Genomic DNA, 11,833 nt, shown 5'->3' on the forward strand with positions numbered 1-11,833 from the left:
GCTGGTTTCCGTTCAGACAGTTTCAGACACACCTTGGAGCTGCAAATACACTCACTGACCTTTAGTTACTGCCATCAGTCGCTCCGGGTTAAGTGTCTGACTGGAGGGCACTTTGGCAGCAGCTACTGATATCAGGGTGTGTCTCGTTCATAATTCCATATACACATGTGCTGTGGAATTTCAGATAGCTGTGTGTTTTCACCCAGTATTTGTGGGAAAAGTGCTCAAACAGAAAAGGAATATAATGCTCTGTAACAGGTTGGCTGAAGAAGATTGAATCATTTTTGTTAGCAACCCTGAATTGGCACAGTTCCACAGACCAAATCACTGAGACTGAGCTCAAAACAGCAGAAACACAACTAATGGAGAAATATGAAGTGGCAAACTTTTATAGCTAAACACACATTTAGAGATATATCGTCAGACATTCTGACCTATCTGATGTATCTGCTGTGATGATTGTAACCATTGTTTCACCTAGCTAGCGTCTTTGCTGAAATCAATCAACACAGCAATTTGGGATTTTACAAGAAGTTGGGCAAACTGATATTTAGCCCTTTAGCATTACAACTATCAACTAAACTTACTAATTGAGCTGAGGTATCTTTAACTACCAACATTGATAATACAAAAATAGTGTTTTTGCTTCATCTAGCTCATGTGCTTGTTTTAAAAAGCTGTGTTGGCTAAATAGTAAGAGATGTTAGCCTATCTTGCTCCTCCATTTTCAAACATAGAACTGTGTTTAAGCATGTTTACATTGGCTCATATATACTGCTTGATACCAGGAAGGAATGACACATCGTGGTCAAAGATATATGAACAGTTTGTCAACTAGCATTTCAGGGGGCTTTGGTCTAACACAAGTGAACAGTATGTGGAAAAGCAAAAAGACACAGAACCCAAGCAGTTTTAATATCTATCTGGCTATGATGGTAGTCATCTATTGTCAATTAAGCTTTATTGATAACTTCAGACATCTGAATGCACGTGCAGATATGAAGTGGCTCTTGCATGTCTCTTCCCATCACCAGCGGAAGGCATTACTGGGATTTTGCGCCCAATGAAAAAGTAGAAAATTGGACCCAACCGCTTCAGTACTGCAAAAGTTATGATATGTTTTAGGTCCCCTATCTGCCATGGCCTCTTAGAACCATTATAACTGTTGTTCTCCATATGGCTCCCTTGTTTAGGGGTAGCATCAGAAGCTCCAGAGCCAGACATTTCCAAGAATTGGTGGAAATGGAAAACATACTAAGAATGCCTACTAACAACAACCAGTTGGTCAAACACAAAATAAACCTTAACATTGTTACTCGATGTCAACATAATCATGAGTTACAGAGTATTCACAAGGTGCTGCCCCCAAGTGGTCAACAAACCAGTTGTCGCAGGTTCAAAGCACCACGCTAATCCACTTTTTAGGGACTTAGATGCTACTTTGGTTTTTAACTGAATTTAACCAACACTGGCCACAGCACTGAGTGCAACCAGTGACAACTTCACTAGTCAGGCGACCCAGACAGACTTTGTGAGAAAATTTCTTCTCTAGTAGAGCTTAAAACCTGTGACCCAGATCCTTTGGAAACTCCCTTGGCTGATTGAGGGGATAGGGGGGAAGGTGGGTGCTCCCGCTGCCTGAAATGACAAACAGCAGGCAGGCGGTGGCATGCTTTGCTTGCCAAATACAGCACTCAAAGTTAAAATAGTGCTGACAGGGGAAACATAGACACTGTTATCCCGGGTCCCCCTCTGGAGTGAGATGTTGAGGGGAAAAACTCCTTTAGACATAGACCTTCCTGTATTTAGTGGTGGAGGGTTCTCATATCTTGGAAAAGTCATAACTGCAGATTTGGGGGTTTTATTTTTTACGTTTGCTAAATATTTACATGGGAACTGATGCATTTTGTGACGTTCAAGATCAACAAGCCACTAAAACTTGTTAAAAAATCCATTGTTCCCATGAAAGTACGCTACCTTCATTGAGAAAATGGAAACAATGTTGATCTTTTAATGTATGCAGACAATTGTGATATATTCTGTGTCACTGTTGCCCTCTTCCTGTCCAACTGAGTTCAATGAACATTCGAGCTGTCCGTTTTCTTTGATGCTTTTAATTCAGCCAAGCTTACCGGCTTCAATTGCACCAGCCACTACAATGATTAACTGCATAGTGCAGCATTCATTCATTCAGGCATATCCATCAAAGTACAGCCTCTTCTCACTGGAAACGAGCTTTCCCAGGGACGCGGGCTCAGGAAACATCTGACCTGTATTAAAGAATGAATGGAGATTCCAAGAGCGGCCAGTTTTGTTTCGCTGGTTTAAGAGGCGTATCGTAATTTCAAATTAAAACATTGAGTTAAGCACTATGGAAACCACTTACAATAACACAGTGGAAACTTGAATGCCAGCTGGCCACACTTGAAGCTGCCAGTAGTCGAGGTTTACACATACAGTGTATAAATCTTAATGTTTGGTCTAGTCAGAAGGGATTTGAGAAAAAACGGCTGGGAAAGGCCAAAAATGTGATCGGTTTAAATTTTAAATGCACATGTGATTTCCAGCAGTTTGGAGCCCACTTTGGATGAAAGTAAACATTTGTTTTAAACAAGTTTTCAGCTTAAACCGGCATAGTGGATAGGACAAACTATCCACTTCTATCACTGTATATTCACATTTAAAGTTTTCCCAGACACATATAGGCCTCTGGAGTGATTTAATAATTCAGTATGTCTATGTTATGGCAATCCATATCTGTAAATTATTTCAGTTTTGTTTCTTTTCTGTCAGCTTGGTACAAAGCTTGCCTCTACACTGAAATACTCATGAGGTTTAGTTGCCATTTTTAAACAGAAGGAGTGAGGTAGAATGGCTTTGTTGTTGCAGAAGATGCTGAATGTATATGCTCCATTGCACCAGAATTTAAAAGTGGATGATTTGAAACTGCTGAAAATATTGTAAGGTTTCTAAATATTGGGAATATGTAGCATCAGACCACATTATGGGCACACAAAGCAGATTATAAAACTCTCTTAATAGATGGTTTTAACAAAGATGCATCTTTCTTTAGAGGGTTTTTACTCTACACAAGTTTTAAAACAGTTTGAAGCAATTACAATTATTTATTTAAGATATCAGCTATGAATGACCAATAGCACTTAACTGCGCAGCTTTGTAGGTGTGTTATCAACAACTGATCTCAGTGATCCCTGAGTGAAGGAATTACACCTGAAACAGTCATTACAAGGCCACCCACTCTGTTTCCTGTTTTCAAGTCTTGACTCTAAACTGCTTACTTGTCTGCATCATAACCTTGTGAATGCACAATGCACCTCTGTATCTTCAACCTTTCATGTATGTATGTAAAACTGCTTTTGGTCCACACGGGCCTGTGACCTTTGTGACCCCGTTTTTCCCCCTAATCTCATAATCTTTAGCGGAACAGCCGCCTCTGTGATCATTGGCAGGTCTGGCACGTTGCATACCTTCCTCCAGCAGCACTCAGGGGGCAGGGGAGTGTTCATGTGGGGATATCTGCAGGTAATCCACATCTCCGACTAATATTTGCAGCCAGATTTTTAAACAAGAACTTGGCCTCTGGATTTGGGTGGGCTAGGTGAGCGTGAAAGCATGGCCTACTAAGATAATGTGCAGGCAGACCTACAGTGAGGTGAACTATGTGAGCGGGAAGCTTGGATGCATCTTCAGCAGGAGGGGCTGTTTATACAACTATTGGCACTGCCAGCCAATCACAGTCCAAGTGCAGCATGAACAAAGTCCATCTATGTGTAATGGAACAGTTTGATATTAATGTTTATTAATAGGCTGTAAGGCAAGGGGCAGCCATTATATTATGTAATGCTGCAGTCTATTTGCTTAACAGGGAGGACAACGCTAATTGAAGTAATACACACACTCTACACGCCATCCAGGTTGCTCTGCAATACTCTGCATAAATGGTAGTCGGCAATGCAATTTATATGCCAGTCATATCCTGCTATGTTCTCTGCTTGTGTGTGTACAGAAAGCCATCCCGAATGACTCTGAGCATATGTTGGAGCGAATAAATGTTGATCAGCAGTCGATCATACTGTAATTACTGCAAAAAAGTAAAGAGAGGAGACAGAAGTTACATTTTTCAGGAAGTGCACATCTGGCTCCATGCATAGGCTTTTGCTTAAGTACAGAGCTAAGTGGACTTACAGCATACAGAATGGCATAGATCTGATGCAGAGGTATAAACAAGACTTGAGTCTGCAGGTAAACAATGCCAAATTGCTTTGCTAAGTGCCTAAGGTTAGAAGAGCTAGCACCACCAGCCTTCGGTCCCCTTTGCAGGTTAATGCCCACATTACTGTTTTGATTACGCACTGCTCGGCTGGAATTAAACAGACAATGCATACGTACAACTTGATCTCCATTTTCTACATTATAATACTGACAAACAGTGCTGTGGTATGAGATGCCATCTGTCATCTGTGCTTGTTTACCTGTGGTTGGTAGAGCATTGTTAGATGTTGTCATTAACCACAGCTACAGGTGGCTGGGTTACAACCTAGACACAACATATGACTGGCATTCCTATTAAATATATAAATAATGTGTCGAACAGACTGGTAATTCTGGTGCCGACTATAAAGGTGACTATGGTCGACTAAACATGCACATCATTAACACTGACCAACAGGAGCAGGCCGATATGATCCTATCATAGATTTATTGGTATCACCCAAATTGTTTCTGGTTTGCACTAATATGTAGACTTTTATTCACAGAAACGTTCATAGAACAAAGCTTGGGATTAGAAATAGTGCCAAAACCTTGTGTGTAGTTTTAGACTCTCAGCACTGTCTGCTGCACATGTAACAGAGCATCCACAGTGCTACAGTGTGATAATTTTTAATGATATTACCATAATCATCATAAACAAATGAGCCAAGCATTCTACAAAAACAATAGAATCCATAGCCATGCAAAACCTCCCTTCGTAAAAGTAGTGTGAGAGAAAGACTTTTTCTCACAAGAAAACTGTGGACACAGATTAAGATTGTGGTTGTGGTCAGGACGAATGGAGTTTGCTTTCAACCCTATTTCATTAGTGGAACTGCAGATGTCATTTATAGCCAAAGTTTTCCTTATTAACCATGAAATCTAATCGCCATGTGGTGAACACATGTAAAATGTCGTGCCATACATGTTATCGTAACACAACCCTGAGTGGTGGAGGAAGGAAATGTTCACATTATTTATGACCACAAAACTTTAAATTTACACTTCAGAGTTCAAGCCCATTCTGTGAGCCCTTTTCAGACTTTTGTCTTAGTCATTTATGGTGACAGATGGTTACCCTGCACAGCACCAGCCCTCTATGGGAGAAAAGCCCCTTCTGATATCTTATGGAGTCATCAGAAGACGCTTGCCAAGTTTAATACGGCTGGGGACCGTAACTCTCCAGGCAACTATACTACTAAACATGCCAGACAGGTCTGGCTCTCTCCCTCGCCTCAGATCGATATCAAATTGTCTCGCAGAGCATCAGCAATCAAGCGTGCCAGAACGGTGAGCAGTCCAGTCAAAGGTTACAGACGGCCGGGCCAGCTTCGCCCTCAGCCGATGTGTGACCGCTGTTTTAAAGAGTTCTTTGACAGTTTAACATCCCCCCTCCTCCTCCTCCTCCACCCTCCTTTTCCTCCCCTCCCACCTCCCCGTTGTTTTCCTTTCTCAGCCGTCCTGATTAAACCTGGAGATCCCGGCGGGAGGCTCTGATTTCCCAGCCCTCACTGTTACTGTAGTGAAGTCAGCGCTGCATGTCCTCACACAAGGCCAGTCAAACCCAGCGGCTGTAGGAGACTAGGTAATGAATGAAGTTAGAGCAGTGCAACATCTGCAGGATACAGGCATGCTGTGACTTTGAACTGTACCCTGTGAGGTCCCACTTACAGTTTATGCTGTCCAGTAAATCTCTGCCAATGTGTCAGTCAGATACTTTTCCCCTCTTCCCATAAGTTATGCTCTATTGATCTGTTTGAAGTCATTAACAGGAGCAACTTTAAATACACTTTTGGTAATAGTCCTCTTGTACTGTGCTGATTTTTCTATTCATTTTTAGCTCCATAAATAATCACAGACTCCGGATGGACCTGGCTTCAAAAACAGAGTAACAGGAAGTTTGGACCAACTAATTTGATTGGATGCCATGGATTACATGAAGGCAAGAGACCATTTAAGGGGCTCCAAATTAGCTTAAAATACAAAGCAGGTGTCCCTCTGGAAGTGGTAAGCCAAAATATGGTTCTAGACAGCACATAATTAAACAAAGCTTGAATAAAGCTGACAAATGTACCTTTCATACAGAAATATTGATATCAAAACCTTATATATGATTATCTTAAAGTCCTGTAGACTAGAGCATATATTGGATTTATCAAATGTTGCTTAAAGGTTGCATATTTTTAACAAAAGTAATTTTGCCTATAGCTCCTGATGCCAAAGATATAACAAACAACACAAGGGTAACAATGGTTTGAAGAGCATGCACTGTGAGTGAAATGAATCTGTGGAATGCAACTCTTTGGGAAAACCAACAATTCTTGTGGTTGTACCCAGTGCATCACTGAGAAAACACTTATGAAGAATGTTGAAAGATGGGTGCACCAGCACAACAAAGAACTTGCTTGCCACATAACCCATGGTGGCAAGAAAAGTTGCAAAGGTGTCCATTCAAGTCAATGCAGATAGGCGTAAGTCGTTCAATGAAACTAATGTGGATTTTGCATTCAATATTGATAAAAGTGGGTTTCTCAGTCTGATAGTGCAGCTCAGTGCATTTGGGAGGGAAAGCAAATTACATCGCCTGGAGCCACTGCTGCTGCTGCATGAATGGAGCCCTTTTTATGATCACAGGGAAAAGTTCTCCCGGGGGACCTGGAATTTCAGAGGGTTTTCCCCCTTAAACATACAGGGGTGTACACTTTAAAGGTAAGAGGTAATTTTGCACTTCCTACCCTGGATAATGTAGTTTCAACTGAATGAAACGTTCTCATTCATCGCAGTTTAAACTCAAGCAAGATGTACATCAAACAGTGGAAGAGTAAGCAGTTTGGGACGAAAGTGGAAAATACTTAAGTTTATATTTAATGTTACAAACTCACCGTTCTGCTCCTTCACACTTGGAAGGTGAAACTTGCTGACATGACTTGATTCAGCTTCCGAGCCATAGTGTTGGAGAAGCGATGCAAGCAGGAGTAATAATGGAAGGATCATTTGGATGGAGAGGTGGATGGCGATCACAAAGCGCTGAAGACGGGGTGGTTTGTATCACCACACACATGCGTCGTTTACGGGACAGCGGTGCTGTTTGGGGCACATTTGGAGAGGATAGACGCAGAGTAGAATCCACATAATCTTAAACATTAGTCCTCCTTTGGAAAAAAGAAAGGGTGGTTTATATCTCCTTTTAAATCAATTCAAAACTTCCAAGGCTTCCAGATCTGCCCGCTTCTGCTGCGCACCTGTTGATTCACATAAAGTTGGAGACTGAGTTGTAAAAGTTGGGTTTTAAGTGATTATAATCCTGGCATAAGTTGTGAAGGCGTCCTTATATGTGCATATCATTTATGGTTGTTAGAAAAGCACAGATGCATGCTGCTTGAAGCGCGCGTCCACGGTGCGTTCTTCACTCAGTCTGCATAAATCCCCGCTGATCTTTACGCATTACAGCCAAAGCTCTCACACACACAGAGACAGCGAGAGAGTCCAGCAACCTGATACAGTCTGTACACAGGAACCATTCGCAACATCGAGACCACTTCTGTTGTCTGGCGAGCTCTCCAGTCATAACTTGGTGGAGTCTCAGATAAAATATCGCTGTGCGCAGAGGGTTGGGTTTTTGGAGACTGCCAACTGACGGCACAACAGGTGCTGTACATAAAGTAGACGAACTTCCCAGCCGAGGAAACTCCCCGCATGTTAACTATTACGTTGCTGCTCAGTCCAATGAGGTGTTTCACTCACTTTCAGGCAGGCTCCTATTGGTGAATGCTGCATACTTGTTGTAAAGTGGTTCGCGTGTTTCCTGAAGTTTACTGACAAAGTGTCTCATAACAAGATAAAAGACGAGCAACTCGGGGAAGCCTCACAGAAAAGAGTTTTAATAAAGGATAAACAAAGTCCCCTAGCAGTCTAAATACACCCCAATATAGAACTTATAACCCTTGAAACAGATTCAGTGACAAGGAATGGCTTTTTTTGCAGCTCAGTTGAAAAACTTTAAGATTTTGAGGTCCAGGATTATTAGCTATATGTGGCTTGTTTTTCAACAACCCTACAATAACACTGGAAACAAGCTATTTGGCTGAAAACAAATAATTGTATGGAATTTCAGCACATTTGTAACAAGTCCAAAGACATGCTGAGAATTAAGACTAATCATGGGAAAACATGCCAATGCATATCCACAAAAAGGTTCCCTTTTGACACTTAAATACCAGATTAAATAATGTTTAACAGACCTTTTTTTGCCTCTTAACAAAAAAAAACTTTGAATTTTAAACTAAGTATTTTTCAGGTTATTATATTGTGAGAATTTTTAAGACTAAGTACTGGGAGAAAATGTATTTTCCAAAGAATAAGAGTCAACTCTGAACAAACTGTGAGTTTAGAATGAAATTCTCAGTCATCAATTTAATTTTCAGACAGTTTTGAGTTTCAAGGAAAGCTCTGTTGTCACAGTTTAGCCTATTTAGTGACAGAATATGGATTGTGACCAAATCCACTTGCTACTGCTCTAACCCCTCTCACTCTCACTGTTTTATTGCACATAAAAATCTTTTTGTCTCCTCCGGCTGAGCTACATCATTGTGCCATTTGTGGCCAACACACATACTTTGCCCTGTGCATCATAGCCCATCAAATCAGTAACATATACATGGTCAAACAAAGAAATCCACAGTGCAGATTCATCATTCCAACAGGAAACTTTCCATAGTAAAACAAGTGAGCTTGTTCTAACTAAGGAGTGATTGTTTCAAACTTTGATTAATTTTTCCCCATAGAGGGATGAAAGATAAATGTGTCCCCTCACCAGACTTTTCACCACGTTGTTGTGCATTCTGCCCAAATGTTTCTGTGGAAGGAAATGTTTAAGAGCTTCTCAATTTGTCAAATCAAAGCAGAGACACGGCTTGGAACAATACTCCCTCCTGTTCCCAATTTCCTTTCTCTGCAGCACACTGTTGTACCTCATCAAGTGTGTTTCATGTGGTTCCTCCCTTTCTATTGTTGGCCAAGTCCAGCAGTGTATCCCCCCTCACTGTATGGTGAGTCTGCTGCAGCACAGAGTAGACACAACAATCAAAGGAGAGCTGGAGACATATTGAACCCATTGAGGCAGACACATGATGCAATGCTGCAGCAATTTACCCCCAGTCTCACATCGCTCAGAAACCACCACCTCAAAGGGAGCAGAGATCTCCCCAGAATCAAGGTATGAAGGGAGGTTTAGTGGTTTTAATCAAAGTTAATGGCTGGGGAAAGCATGTGTGGGGCATCCATACAGTCATTTCATACGTGTGTTGCCCCCGTGGAGAGGGGCATTTGGAGGTCTTCTTGAGCCTGTTGCATGGGCCCAGGCCCTTTGTGTAAAGCAGAGTATCACATTCCAGCTCTGCAAGGGCCTGCAGCAGATGTCAGCACTTCACATTGTGGAATCCCTTTTTCTCTTTCGTACACACTCACACACACACACTCATTCACCCCTTGAGGTTTTGTCTGTAAAAGCTGGCTATTTTGTCTCGTTGTCCATGTTTGATTGCCGCTTCCACGGTGGTCTTGCGAAGCGCGGCAGCTTTGATACAAAGAAATATAATAAACAGAGGAAATTAGAAACAAGACAGACCTTTTGGGTCATGGCGAGACTTGCCAGCCAGGAGGGCCGAGCGCAGAGGAGATGGAAATGTATACAATTGAGGACTCAGAGTCGCAGGCTCCCAGCTAAATCCCATTAGATGTGCTTGCCTCTTCGGGACACATACTGTCAAACAAACACATGCCCTCTCACAGTCAGTCTGCGTTACACAATGCATCTGTCACACTGTCTGCGTTAACACAAGTTTTGTTGCAGGTGAAATGAAGTGAAACACGAGGGAGCGGACATGTTTGCTGAATCCAGATCACACCTCATTATCTCACCTTGAAGAAAAGGGCTTTAAGATGACTTCATTTATATGGTAAAACCTCCTGCAGCAGCAGCAGCAGCAGCAGGAGGAGGTTTTTTCCGTGTGGTCCTGTGAGGATTCAACTGCGGTTTCCAGTAAAAGTGTGCTAGCAGAGGAATTTAGAAAAAAAATGACTCACATACCTCAAAATTTAAAACAAATTGGAGTCATACACATTCATTGTTAGTCCTGGAAACACAGCCACAAGACTGCAGTATGTTTTCTCTGAGGCTGCTGTGTCCTCCAGAATCAAAAAGCACTCCACTAATCAGAAAGATTCTTGTACTGAAGTTGTTTGGATATTAAAGCCTTACCTTTTAGTTTGAGATATGAAAAGTTTACTATCAGGATGATTAATTGCCCCTGGCTGCACTTGGCTTTGAAACCAGAGCCCCCTGGTGGTGCCCCTTTAAGGCTACACTCAGGCAAAACTTTGCCCTTTAAACACTTGTTGATGCCACAGCTAGTTCTGCAGAAAAAGTCTGAACTCAGGACGAAATCACGATTAATATAATTTCAGTCTTTTCTAAAAGTTATTATTTCTCCTGGAAGAGTGTTCAAGCAACTTCAAATAACCCATCTATACATGTTTCAATCTGTTTATCCTGTTTGTGGTGCTGCAGGGATGGAACCTTAATTTCTATGTATAAATAAGCTCTATCATTGAAAACATGAAGGCTTCAAGAGTAGAACATTAGTCTGTTGTTTTTCAGTGACTAGTTTGTAGAAAAGCTTATAGAAAAACAATCCATGACTCAAAAACCTCAAACGATGACAACCTGCTGCTTCTAAAATGAGGCTGAACAAAAAGGGCTGCTTAAATGTATGTGTGTGTTTTCTGGCCTAAAAAAAATATGATTTCCCCTGAGTGTTAAAGTCTCAATATTCAAATAAATAGTTCTTGGTTGTTGTGGCCTGTCACCATGGTGTTCTTGACATCATATCATAAAGTTATCAAAATGAACTCCATTAAAAGTTATGTCAGTGGAAATGATTCAACTTTCCTCCGCATTGCCTCATCTTTAACAAACACTTGCACTGGGCGCCGGAGAAACAAAACTTCTCGATAAGCTTTGAATTCTAAGCTTTACTTCATTCAAAGTAAAGTTGAACAATATCGATCACATATAAGAGTATAGTTAATACTTACATATATTTATCATCATATTGGCTTATTAACAGTGTGTATTTTTTTTACCAAAACAGACCTATTATAGTTAAACTGATTGAGTTTTTATTTTAATGAATTTTAATAGTTAATTGGGATAATCACATTTTCTCTTGTATGTTTAAAATCCCTTTATTTTACATTTCAAAACAGTTTGAAGAAGCAATTTAAGCTAGTATCTTGAAAAAGGAGCAACTGCAATGCCAACTGTATTTTCCTTGTGTAATCAGTTAAGTTCTTTTGATTCTGAAAAGTTAGTGATGACTGTCTACTTGAGTTGACAATAGTTTATATTTGTGTGTGATATAGGAGTACATATCTACATGCATATGTGCTTGTGTGTTTTTAGCATGAACTGTGGGAGAGGCACTGGCCAGGCAGACTTACATCAGTCTGATTAGCTGCACCTGTATGCTTAGCTAGTAGGTGGTAGTTCAAACTTGAAGTA

The 11,833-nt window shown here is 41.0% G+C and overlaps 1 protein-coding gene across 1 annotated transcript in view; it reads right to left on the reverse strand.

The window, feature by feature from the left end:
• pdgfc (platelet derived growth factor c) overlaps positions 1-7,348 on the reverse strand; it is a 55,598-nt gene extending 48,250 nt beyond the window's left edge. Inside the window, 2 exon segments of the mRNA XM_034689269.1 lie at positions 7,155-7,272; positions 7,274-7,348. Of these exon segments, the coding sequence (XP_034545160.1) occupies positions 7,155-7,272; positions 7,274-7,333 (178 nt within the window). The 5' untranslated portion in view covers positions 7,334-7,348.
• Between the last annotated feature and the right edge of the window lie 4,485 nt (positions 7,349-11,833).

The sequence above is a fragment of the Notolabrus celidotus genome, chromosome 8 (assembly GCF_009762535.1).
Source record: "Notolabrus celidotus isolate fNotCel1 chromosome 8, fNotCel1.pri, whole genome shotgun sequence".
NCBI lineage: Eukaryota > Metazoa > Chordata > Actinopteri > Labriformes > Labridae > Notolabrus > Notolabrus celidotus.